The 20062-nt window shown below is 31.8% G+C and overlaps 3 protein-coding genes across 5 annotated transcripts in view; 1 reads left to right on the forward strand and 2 right to left on the reverse strand.

Annotated features, from left to right (window-relative positions):
- LOC123717278 (phospholipase A1) overlaps positions 1-20062 on the forward strand; it is a 32299-nt gene that overhangs the window by 7358 nt on the left and 4879 nt on the right. Inside the window, exons 5-6 of the mRNA XM_045673190.1 lie at positions 655-806; positions 18751-18942. Of these exons, the coding sequence (XP_045529146.1) occupies positions 655-806; positions 18751-18942 (344 nt within the window). The remainder of the gene's footprint in view (positions 1-654; positions 807-18750; positions 18943-20062) is intronic.
- On the reverse strand, positions 1216-9733 carry LOC123717276 (aldehyde dehydrogenase X, mitochondrial-like). Of its 3 annotated transcripts, none has more exons than XM_045673186.1 (11): positions 9587-9733; positions 8304-8408; positions 7607-7874; positions 6671-6787; positions 4907-5094; positions 4204-4306; positions 3775-3956; positions 2766-2888; positions 2230-2387; positions 1504-1578; positions 1216-1402 (listed from the first exon to the last, which is right to left on the reverse strand). In XM_045673186.1, the coding sequence occupies exons 1-11, from the start codon at positions 9614-9616 to the stop codon at positions 1327-1329; spliced, it is 1425 nt and encodes a 474-aa protein (XP_045529142.1). In that variant the 5' UTR covers positions 9617-9733; the 3' UTR covers positions 1216-1326. The 3 variants fall into 3 exon arrangements, with proteins under 3 accessions (XP_045529142.1, XP_045529141.1, XP_045529143.1); XM_045673185.1 differs by having other exon boundaries at positions 2766-2930; XM_045673187.1 differs by lacking the exon at positions 2766-2888.
- LOC123717275 (aldehyde dehydrogenase X, mitochondrial-like) lies at positions 10699-17517 on the reverse strand. The gene is made up of 11 exons (XM_045673184.1): positions 17393-17517; positions 13919-14023; positions 13493-13760; positions 13273-13389; positions 12964-13151; positions 12705-12807; positions 12394-12575; positions 11956-12120; positions 11273-11430; positions 11000-11074; positions 10699-10851 (listed from the first exon to the last, which is right to left on the reverse strand). The coding sequence occupies exons 1-11, from the start codon at positions 17420-17422 to the stop codon at positions 10776-10778; spliced, it is 1467 nt and encodes a 488-aa protein (XP_045529140.1). The 5' UTR covers positions 17423-17517; the 3' UTR covers positions 10699-10775.

Raw genomic sequence — 20062 nt, forward strand, 5'->3', positions numbered from 1 at the left:
CCCCGGACCTTGCTCCAACGGATTACCATTTTTTTCGAAATTTGAACAACTTCTTGCAAGGGAAAAAATTTAACTCTGATGGGGCAGTCCAAATCGCCTTCACAGATTTTATTGATTCCCGTCCGACTGGTTTTTTAGTAAAGGGATCAATGAACCTATGAGATGAGATACTTTGATTAATTAAATATATTATATTTAAAAATATTCGACTTTTTGTTCCTCCCATATAAAACGCCAATTTCATATGTAAGGACCTAATATTTATGTTTCTTTAATTTTACGATAATTTACTTATTTAAAATTAAGTTATGTATATGGGATACGAATTCTAGTAAGGCTATATTATATATTCATCTCTTCCGTTGTATATTTTAAATGGTATTGTTTACTTCACTATATAAGTATTTACTCTGCATCTATAAACCAAAATCCATTGCCAACTGGGTTCACAAACCTAGTTGAGTATCAAAAGCTCTGTAACAAAGCTTCGGGAATATATAGAAAGATGACAATCGTTAGAAAAGCTGATTAAAAAATATAATGGACTTTAACAGGTAGGAGTCAAGCGATAAGTCTATTTTCTGACTACAATATAGAAAGACTTTCGCGTTTCTTTAAGTTTATGTTATAAATTATAAGGTCATTGGTGTTTAGGCTAGCAGCACAATGTTCAGCGCAACTTTACTCGTACCTAACTCAAAGTGGTGTGCTTGCGAAAATGATCACTTGCGTCGGACATTCACTGGGCGCTCACATTTGTGGTATGATGTCTGGACATCTCACCGAGAAACAGAACAAGATTATAGGTTAGTGCTTTATTTAATGTATTAAAATTTATTCTAGGTAGGGTAGAATGCGAGGTGGAGGTTACTAACGTCTCCCAGTCTCTGAATAGCAAATTCTGGTCTATGGATCGAGTTCTACATACTTGATCGCTTACCTTATGTACCCCACGATGTATAAAAATCTCATTTTCTTAAAATTACAGTATTAAATCATTTTAGTTGTAGTTATAAAATAAAATCGAATACGTAGTAATTTAATGGAACAAATAAGCAACGGTCAACGAACGAATATACGTTTTTAATTTAGGTTGTAGCGCCATTGATTTATTTATTTTCATTATAGTACTATTATTATTATTTTCTATATTGATTTCCTCACCTCACACATTGATGATCACCTACTTATTTCTTTTATTAAAAATACTTTAAAGAATCAATACAAATTTATTTATTGTATTTTTATAAGTATTTGGTTAAGAAATAATTTCGGAAGACATAGTGCCAGCACGAGCCCCCATATTAGTTTGGAAGCAATCAACTTTTATAACTGAGTTTTTTTTGGTAGTGCCAGAGTAACAGTTTTAACTTCTAGGTATTGGTTAACACCATCTTCACCCCTAAAAGGAAAAAAAAATGAAAAATCGACATTTACTTAAGAAACCCCCGAAAATATTTGCTTAGAAATAGAAATACGTTAAAGATCTGAAATAACACTTACAATTCTCTTCCTAAGCCTGAGTCCTTGAAGCCACCAAATGGTGTTTGGCTAGTTACGTGATCATACGTATTTACCCTAAAACAAAAATATTAATAGATAATTAATTAATTCTATAGCATCCAAAATCACATAGGAGAAACATTTTTGGTATTGTTTAACAAGTGATTAAACCGGAGACCTTTCAATAAGAGATAAAGAATCGGATGTTTTTGTATCTCATCAATTTCTCTCAGCGCTCATATCACAGCCTTTGGGTCGCGATGAACGGAAAACTTTAAGATCGGGATTGATTGTTATTGGTATTGGAAGTTATAGAATATTGTCTTTGTTTAAATTTTGTATTAAAGTAATATTAATGATTTAAATATCAAAATCATACGCAAAATTTATGTATGAATTATGTTCTTTTTATTGGGATGTGTCATGTTGCCTATATTATATACGTGTATATTTTGCTTAAATCACATGATACCGATATTATAATTTCAAAATGTTTGTTTGGTCCTTTGCAAAGGGACATGATGAAGCGGTAATCACATATACCTGCTAATAATACTATCTAATTTTCACAACAATAGTCGGAAGTAAGAATTAATCTTCTATAATCTGTGTCTTACTAAAACGTGTTACGTTAAAATCAAAGTCAGTCTAGTGAAATTGCCATAAAAAACTTTATATCATACCAGGTATAGCCTTATTAATTTGCTTGTATTATATAAATCTTACCAAACGGAACCAGCTCTGACGTGTTTAGCAAAGCTTAGAGCAATAGTAATGTCGTTTGTGATGACACCAGCTCCCAGGCCATAATTTGTATTGTTAGCTCGGTCGATCACTTCTTCAAATGTATCGAATTTCAATATGCTCTGTATTGGTCCAAAAATCTATAAAAAAATGTAATTTATAAATATTAGAGAAAAAATCGCGCTATTTCTTAAGTGTATTCCGCAAATTACGCTCATGAAAAGATAACAAAAACAACATTTAAGGTGTGTTAAATTGATGAAGCACTTTATCAACTACAAACAGTTCACGGTTAAATAGGAAACAATAAACGCTAAGCGGATTTCACCCGCGCCCGCCGTGATTATACAATAATGGTCATGTTAATATTAAAAATAGTATTATTTATTTTCTATTTAGTAATTCTCTAATCCAAATCATTCTAGAATTTATTCCTTCCTATTCCAGTTCCTTTCTATAGAAATCGCGCTTTTTATACTTCACATTAGCATATTGTAGTACGTTACTTTTGTGTTTACCTCTTCTTTTGCAATTTTCATTTCATCTTTAACATCTGCGAAAACCGTTGGTTGAATGTAATATCCTTTATCGCCGAATTTATCACCACCCGCTAAACACTTTGCGCCTTCATCCTTTCCTGCCTTTATGTAATTAAGTACTTTCGAATACATCTCATTGTCTATCTGAAAATTATTTTTTTAAAAATAATTTATATTTATATATTTAAATGTTTACAACTAAGTTTGCTATCCTAAAATTCAATTTGAACGGGTTTTTGTCGTGTTTGACGCATAGTTATTTATGCCCAGGTGTCGTAGTTAATAGTAGTAGCGCCATAATATAGTTTTTTGTTTTACATGATAACTCTCTTGTTATCGAATGTTTTCCAGCAATGCACGACGCAACGCGAGCCGTCTAGCATAGTCTGGAAGTGGAGAGAGTCCATGAAAGACGGTATCACTTAACATCTAGTGAGACTCCTGCTCGTTTGTCCCTCTTCTAAAAAAATGCGATTTGGAGGAATAAAAATAAGACTGACAAAAATGACTAGGAGTTTGGGTTTACAGCCAGTGATGCCAACACCAGAAAAATTCTATAGGAGGATCCCAACTACAAATACCCCTATATATCGATTAGAAATCCCTAAAGTTTTTGTTGTACATGCATAAATGTTATTTCGACGTTGAAGATTTATAGCTTTTTGATATTTCAGTTATAGCCACACTTGGAGTTTATATTTGGTTTAGTTTGTTGATTGGGATCCAGCATTAATATAAATAGTATATAATCGTGCGTTTTTTTTAAGAAACATCTACATCTTGATTCACTGTTTACAGCTCGGAATACAAAGAGCAACGGTGATCTATGCTAATGTCATAGTTCATCTTTGTTCCGGAATATTTTTATACTCAGATTAGCACTATCAATATTAATTGCAGTGCCCAAAAAATTATAAGAGTATAGATGTTTGACGGAAGTAATAAGTGACAACGATGCGCACGTTATGGTTTTAATAAGCTAAAATACCTGAGGTCCTTGTTGAACATCATCAAAAGGGTTTCCTACGGATCTCTCATTGGCAATTTCAGCAGCTTTCTTAATGAATTGGTCATAAATGCCAGACTGGACGTAAGTTCTTGTTCCCGCGCAACAACATTGACCTCCGTTTGCAAAGGCAGCTGCGTGCGCCAGTTGAGCGGCCCTTTCGACTGGAAATAGATTACATAGGATAATTTATACTTATACAAACTGAATTCTTTCATGTCATGGGAATTTAAGCTCTTTGATATAGTAAAATGTTCCAAGCATTGGTAAATGTTACGCTCTTTCTTGTATATGCAACTGACATTTTGGCAAATAAATGTGTTTAACTCATAACAAATATAAAAATCTTCCTGCAGATTTATTTCATATAAATACCCAATATTTTTACTGTTTATATATTTGAAAACATACCATCAGCATCATTAAAAACAACTAAAGGACTCTTTCCTCCCAATTCTAAGGTCACTCGTTTAAGATTTGCAACTGGTGCAGCTTGCAGGATTAATCGTCCGACCTGTAAATATTTTAGGAATATAAAGGCTTATACGCGCATTTATCATCAGCTCAAGCGGTGAAGGAGAACATCGCCTTAGACCCAAAAAGTCGAAATCGTGTGTCAGACATAGGACGCTGATCGCCTACTTGCCTATTAGACTGTCAAATGATCATGAAACAGATGCAAAAATCTGAGGCCGATATGAAATAGGTTATTTCAATTTATTTTTATTTTATAAGTTTACCTAGACTGTAGTAACGAAATAGTAAACAGAATTCAAATCATCCCTTGTTTTCTACGACAAATGAAAAAATATATATAACAGAAATCTTAAAGATACAAGCTAGCAACAGTAACATATTCAATATATGACGTTATAAGAAACTTTAATATTATTACTATGAGTAAAAGAAAACATTGCAATCCAAACCGCATAGCTATCTCTAACGTATATTATTATTAGTAATACTAGGCAAGTCAGTAGCAAGGAATGCTTTTACCCTAATTAGTTTACGAGCTACTGAGATAACATGTCAGTTTTAATGTTACCGTATATAAAAAGCTTGATTCGTGTATACAGTATTGAGAATAAAATTTGTAATAGTAGTAAATCCTAACCTCAGTAGATCCGGTAAAAGCGACCTTATCGACGTCTGGGTGATGCGTCAGTGCAGCACCAGCAGTAGGGCCGTAACCAGGCACGATGTTGACCACACCAGGTGGAAAACCAGCTTCCTTGATGAGAGCAGCCACTGCTAATGCTGTTAAGGGTGTTTGTTCGGCCGGCTTCACTATTAATGTACAACCTGAAAAAAAATAGTGAGTTGAACATTACCCACAATAAGCACTTTGCTGGTAACTCACCTAGAAATGACAAATAATTTTATCCTTACAGACTATGCCAATACGATAAACATTAAATAAAAAATAATAAAGTACATATATAGTATTAAACACATAATATACCCAAAATCACTACTGTGAATTCACTCTGCGAACATATAAGTATATCGATAGTGTCATAGACAGCATTCAGTAGTCGCAATGTCCTGGATAACGGAGATCTGTGCAACAGACTGGTTATTGCCCTTGATATCGCAAATAACCTAGGCCTTCGCCGTCGCACATATCCCATAGGTACTAAGAAACATGTGATGGTGTAAACTTAAATAACTCTTATGAAAGTTAAAACATAAATTTAGATTATGCAATAGTTAAAAAATCATGGCGGGCGACTATGTAGTGAAAAAATACTAGATTTAATATATATATATATATATATATATATATATATAAATATATATTTTCACAAGACTGGGCTCTCTGTGGGTATTGGTGTCAGATCAATATGCAGTATGTGTTTTTTTAATTTGTGTATTATTAGTTTAAAAAATACTAATTTATATATAATTGATTACGCAAAAATTACTCTAGCTCTTCGGGTAACTGTTTATGAACTCTCTTTAATACTGCTAAAATAATGCTGATGTAACGCTATCAGGTGCAAATATTTATATTTATTCATATGTGAGCCTTTATCTTCCGCAACAATGATTAGGAGTTCATTGTAGATAATTCAGCTAATATACAGCACTTTGTATTACATTTTAACGCCAACATATATATGTGTAGATTGGAAAACAGTAGCGAAAATGAGAGACAAATGGAAGAATTTGGAGGAGGCCTTCACTATGTCGGAGTTCGTGTACGTGGGTAACACTGAGAATGTTCAGAACGGGCCAGTTAGAGACATTGCTAATGAATACTTTTTTCATTTCAATTTTAGAACTCTTTGGTAACCTAATGTACTAGGTATATTGCATTCATTTGACATTTGTTTTTGTGCGGCAAAGCTAAAACTCTTGTTTGAACCTAACGCGAGAAAATTTTCGGTCAAAGCCAATACCAGATCGATTCCCCATACTTTAACCGACGACCAGAAACACCTTCCCATGGACTGATGAATATTTGACTATGGCAGGTGTCGAGATAATGAGTTATCCGCCATACAGTCCTGACCTGGTGCCCTGCGATTTTCATTTTAACCCAATAACTAAATATAAAATTCGAGGTATTCGCTTTACGAGCCCTGAAGATGCGGTGAAAGCGTACGAAAATGCCATAGAAGAGACCCCTAGGGAAGAATGGGCCCACTGATTTTCTCAGTGGTTCCATCGAATGTGACGATGTGTAGAGGAACGGAGATTACTTCGAAAAACAATTAAAGTATTGCCAACTTTATACATTGAGCCGTTTTTCATTTTCTAAAAAGCTTCAGTGTTACCTAGGTACTAATAATAAATATCATACCATAAACTTAATGTAATCCTTTTACAGTACTCGAATACAGGGTATTTTAGTTTTAATCCTTTATATATATACCTGCAGCAAGCGCAGGCGCTATTTTCCATGACAGCATAGGTATTGGATAGTTCCATGGTATGATTTGGGCGCAGACACCAACTGGTTCTTTGAGCGTCATAGATAAAACCTCGCCATCTGAAATGTAGAAAAAATTATAAACATACGTACATAATATAAAATAATTTCATGATGCAGTTTCATTTATATTGAATAAAACGCAAGTTAAATTTTTTGTAGTGTTAAAAATGTACGGGATAATATTATACACAATTATTCTTTACAGGAAAACAATTGCTTTATTTGACAAATTGCCACAATATTTAGGTACCTCTTGCTTACGTTAATAACGCTTAATTTCATTTATCATATTTACAGAATATAGAAATGGCAATATTTTCATATGTAAATTGTATTTGTTTTAACTTGGTGGTCCAAATAATAATATAAATCTCAGTATTGGACTGTTTGTTGCTCGTGTTCTTTTGTATATGTTTGTGTTATCTATTATCATTAACTAACGAGATTGTCACACTGTAATAGAGTAAAAGAGATTTCACTCTATTTTAATAGAATCTTACATGACTATCATGTATTGTTATCAAAAATATGTATTGAAAACCGTGATAAAGGTCAATAAACAAGCGATAAGGAACACGTGAAACTGCATTATTCATGAAACTATACTAATTTTAATGACAATCAAATCATGAAATTGTTAATGGCTGATGTTAAACAAATATTTGAAATATAGATATATTTAAAATTTAATTAAAATTAAACACCAATTTTTTTATGCACTCATGATATCAACTTCAACTTTTTTTTTTCAACTAACATTGAACGTTATCAGCATTAAATTATAAAAAAAAATCATGGTGAAACATATTAATTAATCTTCATACCATGTTCTTTAAAACATTACGACTAAACTTCGATTTAGGAACTTAAATATACCTGCAGGTATTGTATTTCCGTGAATTTTATCCGCTTTTCCCGCATAATATCTAAAAACGCTTGCAGAGTAATACACTTCTTCCTCGGCTGTTTTGACTGGTTTTCCACAGTCCAGAGTTTCCAGTTCAGCTAAATATCTGGCTTGGGCCTCCATGAGATCAGCTAGTTTGAGCAGAAGGAATCCCCTTTGCGAGGCGTCCATGGTGCGCCATGGGGAGTAACGGTGAAATGCTTTTCTTGCTGCCGCTACAGCTAAGTCAATATCTGCCTGAGGAGAAAAATGAAAATATGAATTTAGTGATTATAAAAATATATATTCTAATGTGTATTATTTATTAAGCTGTTATATTTACTTACATAAAATAAGGTTTCGGTCCAGGGAAGGAACCGGTCTTGAAAATTCTTTTACTAATAGTTAGCCATGTTATTTGTGCGTTATGTATATGCTATATATTCTTTCGAATAAATGAAAGCGTTGTCGTGATTTGACGTGAGACTGATTTGAAAAGATCGATATAAGATTTACGTATAGAGAAAAGTTGTAAAGGTTCATAATGCCAACAAAAAAATTTACATGCAATAATTTTTTTACGGGAGTTCTAGCGCTAAGACTTTAATGAATAAGATTCATGTCTTTACCCTTAGAAGAATTTTTAATTTTATCAATATAAATGTTGTTTTTCTTGGCAATCTGTACCTTATCTCCTTCTGCGACTTGAATAATGATCGTTTCGTTTTGAGGATTTATAGTTGGGAACGTCTTTTTGCTGACAGCGTCTACCCATTCATTGTTGATGAACAGCTGTGAAATATAAAACATGATATTTATAATATTATAAGCACTGTTACTCTGTAACTTCTATATGTTGCAGATCGGGTCACACTTCCATAAAATTTGTTTAATACACGAATTCTATTTCGATGCATGTTCGTGTTTCCGTTAAATTTTAATTTTGCTCAGAAAGCGTTTCTTATCTTTTGTATACAAAAATATATCGTATAATATTATAATAGCTATTCGATTTTACTCCTGTTGGTACGTCGTGAAATTGCAATAATAATAATAAAGCAGGTAAAAAAAAAACTTATTAATAGTCGTTATGGGATGCAACGCTTCTGATTTAAAAGATAAAGTTACGCGACAATACCACTTGAAACTGGATACCAGTCTGGTCCTACTATCTACTATCTTTATCTAATTTATTAATAATGGAATATTCAAAAATATTATTTAAGAGTTTGTAAAACAAATTTGTTTGTCTATTAAAAATGTGATTTTCGACCACGTGAACAGAAACAACAATATGTCTTATCAGAATTTGCTTTCTCAGAAATTAACGTTGGGCAAACATACTCCTATCTAATAATAATCGTAGACTATACTAGAATATGAGTATAAGTTTTGTTACGAAATAATTTGAAGGAAAATCGTTTTATAAATAATTTCAACCTTTAAAGGCGTTAGTGAAAATTTTAAATTGTTTAAGCTATCTATTTTGGTCCGACAATAAAACAATTTTGAACCGGTCTCTTATTAATCGCACTCGTTGTTATGCAAATAATTTACTAAACTAAACTATTATAGCAAGGATCATACGAAGCTACAATTTTATAATTCATTTGAATCCTAGACAAAACCAACTCAAATTAAATTGGATGGTGGATTGATGTTGACTATATGTCAAATATAATATCACATCATTATTAAATTATCAAGTATATTTATCTTTTATAGAAAAACAATCAATTTGAATGCTGGTTTCGTTACCGTGCCGGGTAATTTTAATTAAAAACAAAGACTATATATGCTGGTATTTTTTGATTTATACCCGTAATAATTTCTATCCGTCACCGGTATAAATTTCACAAAAGAACACTCCTGGCTTCATCGAAATATTTCGGTGAACATTTTATACGCAATGTAAAAATATTTCACAACGTAGCAAAAGAAATACTCAACTTAATAACATTCTAACATACCTTCGTATATTTAACGTCAACTTTAACCATTTTGCCCTTTTAATCTTGTTAAAAAGTTACCAACGTCCTTGATACCGACCTGCCGAATGGTAAGTAATTGCCCGGCGCCAGCAGCCCGAGCCAATTTTTGTTTATTTGTCAAACTGACAGCTGACAGATAATGAAGTATTCTGTTTGAAATTAAAACGACTGTGTGACACAATAAATTCATAATGACTGACACAAACCAGTTGTGTCAGCTTTGATTTGCACTTGCATCACACTATATCTCTCAAGTTTGAAAAAAATAACGTCAAAAGCTATTTTATTTATTTGGATTTGGATTGTTTGTATAAGGATTTGTCACGTGTGTCGATTATAAACCACTGAAAATAATGAAATCTTTTAACAATTTCAATTATAATAAAATATTTATAATGACGTAATCTTAATCTTAGGTCTTCTAAACTAGATCTTTTTATTGAACTTTAAAAACAAAACTATTCATCATACATGTTTATTTAGCGCCCGCAGGAGATCTCAGTAAGGAAGAAGTCCCCTATTTTACGTTTCTGTATTTTTTATATATAAGTGCACCGCTTATATTGGTTATATTCTATTTGTGATAGACGGAAATAAAATATTATTTTTAATCAGTAATTCAAATCTTTACCTTTATCATATATTTGAAGTGAAGATTACAGTAATCTTTTTTAAAATATTTCGATTCCTCCATGTTAAAAATCGAAATCTATTGTTTGAATGGGAAGCAATTTTTCTTCCGGTAGCTTATTACTGTTTCTGATGTTAGTATTTTTTTAAAAGTAGGTAAGAGAAGCTAAAATAATAGATTCCTAACTGGTAACTAATATATGTAAATACTATGATTTCTCACTATGTATATTATATTAAATATATATTATAAATGAATTGTATGAAATGTTAAATATAAGATAATCTAAAGTTAATAATATTATTACGCTTTCTGTTATCACTTTGACTCCTATTGATAATAGTCATGAATGTAATTTTGTATTCTTATTCTGTTAATATCTTTTGAATTTTTACACATATTTGTTTGAAATGTTAATATTAATTTTATAATTAAAAAATGTCGAAACAAAAAACATAGAAAACAAAAATAGTTTTTAATAAAGATTAAATATCATAATTAAAAAAATAACAAAAATGCGAGAATGTCGTATCGAATTTAGACCACTGGTTTCTTCGGTAAACTGATTGTAACTGTCTTATTTTCTAAGTACTGCAGGATACCGTCTTCACCCCTGAAAAAAAAACACTTCTTATTAAACTGCGACATAATTTAAAGGAATACATACATAATTTAAATTATACCATTATAGTAGTTATTATATTATTATTTTTATTATACCCCAATTAAAATGATAATTTCATAGTATAATTTTAACTTACAATTCGCGACCAATACCGGACTCCCTAAAACCACCGAACGGAGTCTGGACAGCGACATGCTCGTATGTGTTTACCCTGTAATATTATTTATTTAATTTACATAAAATTATAAGTATCTTCTTCAGTATCATTTTATTTCGAAGGTTTGACGATCATGACTACTTTAATATTGGTTGCCGCGATTCTGAAAAATAACATTGGGTCTCCTTCTACCTTGGCTTAATAGATAAGTTGAAGCAGCCCGTTATAGAACTCTTCAACAATAGTACTTACCAAACACTTCCGGCACGTACATACTTGGCGAAGGCTAGAGCGGTAGTGACGTCGTTGGTGACGACACCAGCGCCCAAGCCATAGTTGGAGTCATTAGCACGATCTACCACTTCCTCAAAGGTCTCGAATTTCAGAATGCTCTGGACTGGCCCGAAGATCTGAAGATCAGACAGTACTTGATAAAGATTTAATTTACGTATGGTGCATACTTTCCGATGACCAATATTCTGGAGTATAATCCAATATCTGGACCAATATTCCAATATTTTAATAAGGGGATTTAGTACTAATCACCTTTAGTTGCATACCCGATGCATTAATAAAATATATATATTTTTTCATGCTATGGTTTCCTAGTAAAAATAATAAGACAAATAATGTTTCACGTTCATAAATTATTCATCGTGAACAGTATACAGCAGCGTTTAAATTTAAATATTCATGTGTGCGACTAATTCATTTGTAATCTCCACCAGTGTTGTGTCACGTTGTTTTTATTTAATTTGATGAAATTAAAAAAGAAATACAATAAAGAGCTCAATAGTAAACTAGTAAAGCTAGTAAAGCTCTTTCACGCTAGATATCAAAGATTTTGACGCCGATTGTAGTTCTTTTCATGACGATTATAATAGGCTCTTAACAAATACGTCCCCTTCATTAATCTTCTCCTAATCCATATTTACCTCTTCCCTGGCTATCTTCATGTTGTCAGTGACGTCAGCAAAGACAGTGGGTTGAACGAAGAAACCGACGTTTCCGTGGCGTCCGCCTCCAGCCACACAACGAGCACCTTCCTTTTTACCAGCCTCTATGTAACCCAACACTTTGGTGAACATCTCAGTATCGATCTGTTACAAGAAAAACATAGATAAGAGTAAGTGCTATGAACATTTAAACATCATAAAGAACTGAAAGTCGGATAATTAAAATGGGTAATACCTATAAACGGAACTGAGGAATGACACTGTTTGAAGTATGGAGGAAGACAGATGCTATTCTTCCTCTGAACCAAAGAGAGGATCCAAGACCAGTCTAACCACTGACAGGCTAGCATGAAGGCTCCCGTGGCCTAAAGTCGAGTATATATCCTTAATAAATATCCGTGATAAATAGTTAAGTACCTGTGGTCCTTGTTGAACATTTCCGTAAGGGTTCCCTACAGTTCTCTTCTTAGCGATTTCAGCTGCTTTAGCAACGAATTTGTCGTAGATTCCAGATTGAACATAGGTCCTTGTACCAGCTACGCAGCATTGACCTGCGTTGGCGAATGCAGCACGGTGGGCAATCTCTGCAGCTGTTTCCACTGTAGACATTAGAATTGATATCAAAATACTACACATTAAACCATCTGACAAGACTTGATAATGAATTGTTTGCTGTGTGAATTAACAGAAAATAAAAAGGTAGTAAAATTTAATACTACAATACCCACCGTCAGCGTCATTGAAAATAACAAGGGGACTCTTTCCACCAAGCTCAAGAGTGACTCTCTTGAGGTTGACAGCAGCGGCACCTTTCATGATGATGCGACCGACCTATCAGCATTATTAAATTATTAGATACACATACACAAGCTAAAATATGAGTATTACTTTAAATCCAGAAAGTGTGGATAGACTGCATATCGCCTTGCGCCTCCTGACTTCATTAGTGGTTGTCATAAAATGAAATTCATACTTTTAAAGCCTTACCTCTGTCGATCCAGTAAAAGCCATCTTGTCTACACGTGGATGATTGGTGAGGGCAGATCCAGCGGTCGGGCCATAACCAGTAATAACATTTACAACTCCAGCAGGAATACCAGCCTCCTTTACAAGTGCAGCCATTGCGAGCGCCGTAAGAGGTGTTTGTTCTGCTGGCTTTACGATCACGGTGCATCCTAAAAGAATTTTAATATACCCACTTTTAAAATTCAATTCAATTTTAAATAATCTAAAAAATCATTGTGATTGGTAAAAATAACTATTTATCATATAATAATGTGATTGAAATGAACTCACCAGCAGCTAAAGCAGGAGCGATTTTCCATACGAACATAGGAATAGGGTAGTTCCAGGGAAGAACTTGTCCACAAACACCAACTGGTTCCTTCAGGGTCATGGAGATGACCTCTCCATCTGGTTAAAAATATTTAATTGATTTTTTTTTAATTTATAGTCTGGATTTTAAATTTTAATATGACGCCTCATATATTAGCATAGCAATTATAAAAATAAATACCTGCTGGAATGGTGTTTCCTAAAATCTTGTCAGCTTTACCAGCGTAGTATCTGACCACATGAGATGCCCAGATAACTTCACCGTGAGCTTGAGCGACGGGTTTTCCATTATCTAAAGTTTCAAGTTCTGACAAGTATTTTGCGTCTCTCTCCATAAGGTCGGCCAATTTTTGTAGAAGTCTTCCCCTCTGAGAAGCATCCATGGTACGCCATTCGGAGTAGCGGTGGAAGGCTTTAACGGCTGCGTCTACTGCTAGGTCTACGTCAGCCTATAGAAAATTTATAACTTCAATTTTTCTATTTGCAAACAAAAACATAGGCCAAATATCGTTACCTCGAGTTGTATAAAATAGAAAAACGTTTCCCTAGTATATTTCAATTACACAACTCTTCACGATCTATGAGAGATTTTAAATTATGTAAATACCTTGTCTCCTTCGGCGACTTGTACGATGACAGATTCATCTTGAGGGTTGATGGTGGGGAAAGTCTTTTTGCTAACAGCATCCACAAATTCGTTGTTGATGAACAACTGGAATTAAATTCATTAATAATTCAAAAAGAACTTAGTACTAAAATGTTTTAATAGAAGTTTATTTGGTGTATTTAGTTAATAACCAGGGGGCTCCGTGTAGCTTCTTATCTTTTCAGTTTCGAATCTAACTCTATGCACGCCAAAGTTAGATATTTATATTAATAGAGTTTACCACATAAACATGGAACATAGAAAGCTACTAACCTACGCTATTTACATACGAACTCGCAAAAGCTAAATAATGAAAACGGCATTAGCTTTAATCTCTGAAAATGGTTTGCTCCGTTTCAATCAAAACAACTCGAACAAAAGTTAAAAATATCCAATTGTGTTCATAAATAGCAGGGAACAATAGAGTGCTCATACTGAGTAATGGTAATTGTTGTACCGGATGGATGCCATTCACGCTTTCAGTTTCAATAATAATCGTCGTATGGCTGTCTATACCTTATTGAATTTAACTTTGCATCCGTTCAATTTTGTACTAACATTTTTATTATAATCATTGCCAATGCTCGATACACTGATATAACTAGTATATAAAAAAATACAAGTTCTTACAGCAAACATAACAAAGAAAAAAAAATATCAATATCAACATTTTAAAAACTAAAGGAAAAGTGATTTCATAACTCTTGCGACACTTTGCTTATATAATATCGGCGATAACTATTATATATTTTATTATGTACCTAGACTTAGTTTTATTTTAGAAGCGTTTACATCGTATACTATTAAGTGTAATATGTAGAACTTTAGAACATAGTAAAATATAACTTTTTTATATAATGTATATCAGAAATGTTTAACTATAATCAATGTTAACTGTTATTTCGTTCAGAATGTGTACTGTGTATTGCATAATTATTATAGGATTGGACAACTGAAGCTGGCATTAATTAAAAAGTAAAATGAATTCTATCACAATTGTTTTAAAACCCTAATTTGTGTGAATCATGTACAATATGAACTTGACCTTGAACACCTACGATATGTTTATGTACTTGATATCATAAGTTCAACATAGCAATTTAATATGTGTTGAGACTTTATGACATAAAATGTATGGGTTATCATTAAATTTGTATTCGCCCATTCCGTATCGAATCGTATTCCTTAGTTTTTTGTCAGTATTACAGTTGTTTGTTCAAAGATAATGATATCGTCCAATTGTATGGATTTTCTTCTTTGCAACACTTGTTTATACGGTGATAACTTTCTAAAAAGACCCCCGTGTTCTAGGGTCTAAAGGAGACCCTTATATTAAAGAATTAAATAAAAATAACCCTTATATAAAAATAATTAAACAAAAAGGTAATTAGTTCTCGCGAAGTTTCCTTTATGAATCGATGAACCAAACATCATGTATTAGGCACTTGCCTATGAAGTTATATTCTCCAATAAACAGATACAGATCAAGACCTATTTATTTGTAACTGGACATTTTTAAAACATTTTGACCTAAACATACAGTAAATGCAGGACATACCTAAACAATAATGTATTCTGAATGTATATGATTAATTTTTAAAAACATTTCACATTTATTTAGGTTAGGATTAAGGCAAAGGTATAAATAACTATTTTAGAAGGAATGTAAAATATTAAAAAGAAGTTATAGTGACATATCTACAATAGCTATCGTGAATTTTTTTTGGTTGAATTTGATATGTTATTTAATATTGTGGAACATTCTATCATCAAGAGCCTTTGCAGCGCATGCGATGAAAGATATTTTATATGCATTTTTTTTACATTGGATAACATTATTGTAGTTTTAGTAGGGGTCCTTATTTAGCCTATAATAATCAATGACACTGTAGCATTCAATTGGTGAAAGAATTTTTTACATACATTTTTTTCCTATTTATAATATTAGTATAGATTATACTTATTGTATACGCTGGCACATATACCACTAACAAATTCTATTAAGTACAAAGATATAAAGAAGGCCATAAAACCTACCTATGAATTATTTCATTTCGTACTTACATATACAGAACACGTGTAGATACAAAGAACAATAATATGAATTATAATAATTTTGTGGCGCTACAACCCTATATGGGTCTAATATTGTGAGCATTTCTTTGATCGTTTTTGTTTTTATAAGCCATGCCGATCAACAATACTCTTACAATAATATTATAATTGAAAGAAAACGTATTCTTTACTTGGAGCACAACCTACCTTGGTATACTTCTACAAATTTGTATATATTCTGTGTTTTATTAAAAAAAACAGAAAATGTGTAAAATACTCTTGTGATTAAACAAAACAAACATTTCATATTAACAGTTTGTTTTCAGTTTAAGGATCTATAATAGGATATAAGGATCAAATTTGTGTTTTATTCTAATTGAACCGAATGAGTCGATGGAATAAGGGCATTCACCCCAATAGGGCAATGACCAATCTAAAATAGATCATCTGGTTTTAGCACGATTAAAACTTTATTTTCTTCAAATTATTGGATTTATTTCCTATAATTACATAAAAAATATTTTACAAGTACATAACACGTAACTTGGTCATGGAATTGAATTTAATTGGATTTTTTAAATATTTTTTTTTAATATTCTTAATGACCGCTCTATTATCAAACCCCATTTATGAGTACAATATTAAGCAAATGTTCATCTCGATTCTAATAAAATAATGGCAAATAAAAAAACAATAGAGATACATATATTATATCTATATCGTAAAGTTGTGCCAAATTGTTCCGTGGAGTGTATAAGATGGCTCTACCACACACTACTTTTTACAACTCACTGAGAATTTTCCATTGTATATTTACATATTTGTATTATGAACGATTTAAATGTTTTGTTTATATATACCTTCACGCACTGAAGAAATACTCTTAACATGTTTAAATTAATTTGTATTTGCGTTATCCTAGTAGTCGTATCTTTTTCAACGCTTCTAAATATATAAGTAAAAATATCATATATTAACGAAATTATATATATAATTAAAATATTTTAATAATTAGAACCATATGTAAAGAAACCCATATCTGTTCCATCAAAAATTCTTCAAGATAAACCAGTAAATACGCCGATTTGATACCAAGTATATGATAAAATGATGTCTATGTTTTTACACCTAATCGAAATAAAATTTCTTTTCCAACAAATTAAAAGATATCTGTGAACTCTAGTTTTCATATTGTATTATGGAGATAGTATAGTAAATATTTCGTATAGATTTATTAAATAAAACGTTTTAATGTTTATTTTAAACTATGCGTACGTCTACAAGCTTCTGAACTTAGTTTAGTTTAGAAACGAGCCAATAACTGTCTAAATAATGGAATAAGGTTGAATAGTGGAAAATACTGAAATAAATTAATCTTACCTTGGTGTATTTAATATCCACTTTAGCCATTGGGAATTTTACGTGAACGATACGTGCGACAAGTACGGCAGCCACCCACAATGTGTCTTATTATACTCGGAGATTATAAATACACTCAATTTTCAACTGATAATGACTGATATGATATGCTATATCCATACTACGGGGTTGGTTGGTGGTATTTTCGTTCTCTGGTTCAAAAAAACCATCAAGCTTTATTAAAATTTCAAATTCTTTATTATATAACAATTTATTATATCATGTATTCCTTATTAGTGTTTTTTTAATTACCTTATTTTGTATCGATTATACATGAGTTTACCTTATAGAAGCTTAGTTACGTAAGTCATTATACATTATTAATCTTAACCAAAGTGGTTTTAAGCTTTTTTAATATTTATTTGAAAATTTCACAATATAGTTAATAATTATGTAATTCGCATATTAACAGTGTTATTATATAGAACCGTACTTAATAGACAATTGTAAACTGTTCTAGTTTTATGATAAGATAACAATGCAATACTAATTCAAAAAGGGTATCGTTTGAAGGTCATTTCCTGTATTAAACAAAAAGTAGGTACTTCCTAAAAATAATGGAAAATTATGCAGTAACGATATTTAAAAGTATCAGTTTACTAAAATTACATTTATTTATTTACAAGGAGAAAGGTTGAAGGAGAAATAAATACATAATACAATAAATATATAATACAATTTATTCATATGTTTTCAATTTGTCTGTCACTATATCTTTAGGTAATATTTTAATGTTTATTCAGCTAAATCAACATTGTTTATAAACTTGATATTTGCGTTTTCCAATTAAAATTTTAAGTTTATATTTTAATAGGTTATATATTATATACACCTACTATTGATACATAAAGTTATTAGTACGATTTAACCTTAAGTTGTAATTTTGTTGGCTATTCAATAAATAATTTCATCGTGTTTTAAAAAAGGTAAGAGCTAAATTTTCATTTACAATTAATAATGGTTAACTCGATAATCAAATCCAGAACATACTAACGTAGTAAACTAACGGATTGCGCTTAGAAACAGCATCGCTTACCCAATCCGTTTTCCCAATCCTTTCCGTTTGACTAATCACAATAGCAAAGGGTGCATTATTAAAAATGTAATCTCGCTGTTGCCCTGAAGGGATGCTCAGATTCAGAGATACACTCTTGGCGAGTGTCGAAAATTTGTCCACAATTAGTACAAAGGCATTTTCTCTGATTAAAAAGCAGGTGGTTTTAGGTAATAAACTAAAAAAAATCATACAAATTTTTAATCACGATTACAAAACATACTATAGAGGTACACAGTACTTATAATTGTATACATTTTCACAGGATTAGATCCAGCTCGACCCCTAGTCTCTGAATATGGTTCAAGAGAGTTCCGCCTCAGTCGTGATGACGCAAACGTGGTCCAGGTAGTTCACACAAATGCTGGATTTCTGGGAGAGAGTGGTCAAATTGGCCATGTAGATTTCTGCGTAAATGGTGGCAGGCTACAACCCGGATGCAAGGGTCATGCGATGCGTAAGTGTACTTATGCCATAACAAAGTGTTAAATGGAATGATATGCTGACTATAGGAATTTCTTGTTAAACGAAAGTTTAATTATCAGCAAAAGTCTTCTCGTACAGTCTTTTGTCAAAGGACTGACGATACCTACAAGATAAGTTAAACAGGACTATCTAATTCTGTTACAAAATACTAATAATTTTACGTCTATACGTATTTTTTTTATGGTTTCATTAAACAGAATATTTTAATTTAATATAGTTGAAGTTGTCGTAATGCAAGAATTGATTAAACTGAATTTGTTTATCATTGCCCGCCAATAGATTTATATACCAGCCTGTTTTTTTTTCTGCATAGCAGCACAGAGAAATGCAAAAAGAAAAAAAACAATAGTGAACGTCATCTATTATATAAATTAGTAATATATATCGTATGACAATTCATAGTTATATTATAATAATAAATATAATATGGGCTTTAGTATGTTGCGTATAAACCGACTCTCCCTGAAGTTCTGTAGTGGGTAAAATCTCCTGATAACAACATTTTATTATGTTATTAATCTTCGAATGAGGCTTATGAAATCTGTGTGAACTTTCGCCCTTGTAGAAAATCTTGTGGCTAATTAGACACCTAATACAAAACCACAGTGACAACTGACAGTCAGTTAATCTAAGTATAAGGCTTCATTTCATTTAAGGCTTATCTATTCACGTAGATAGATAGGCATATTTTTATAAGCGCCCGATATTGTTATCTATTACGATGAAGGAGATGTCAAATTCCAAAAACAAAGTTATTGATAGTTTTAAAAAGGAAATGAATTGTATAAAATGAAACATTTTCATACCATATTTTCCTTTCCTTTGTTCTTTGTTCGTAAAATCCTCTCTAAATCGGGAAACCAGCAAAGTGTTGATTACTAGAACTCGTAGAAGATTTTTGCATTGCATATTATGTTACTTATACCCACTAACTAACTAACACCCAAGGCCACACATAGGATAAACAAAAAAGAAAACAAGTTATTCAAATTATAACCAATGTGTGTCCTTGATAATAGGCGTGAGCACTTAACAATATAATATAATAGTGCTTATAACTAACATAAGTTTACAAAAAATTAATAATACAA

The sequence above is a fragment of the Pieris brassicae genome, chromosome 12 (genome assembly GCF_905147105.1).
Source record: "Pieris brassicae chromosome 12, ilPieBrab1.1, whole genome shotgun sequence".
Lineage (NCBI taxonomy): Eukaryota > Metazoa > Arthropoda > Insecta > Lepidoptera > Pieridae > Pieris > Pieris brassicae.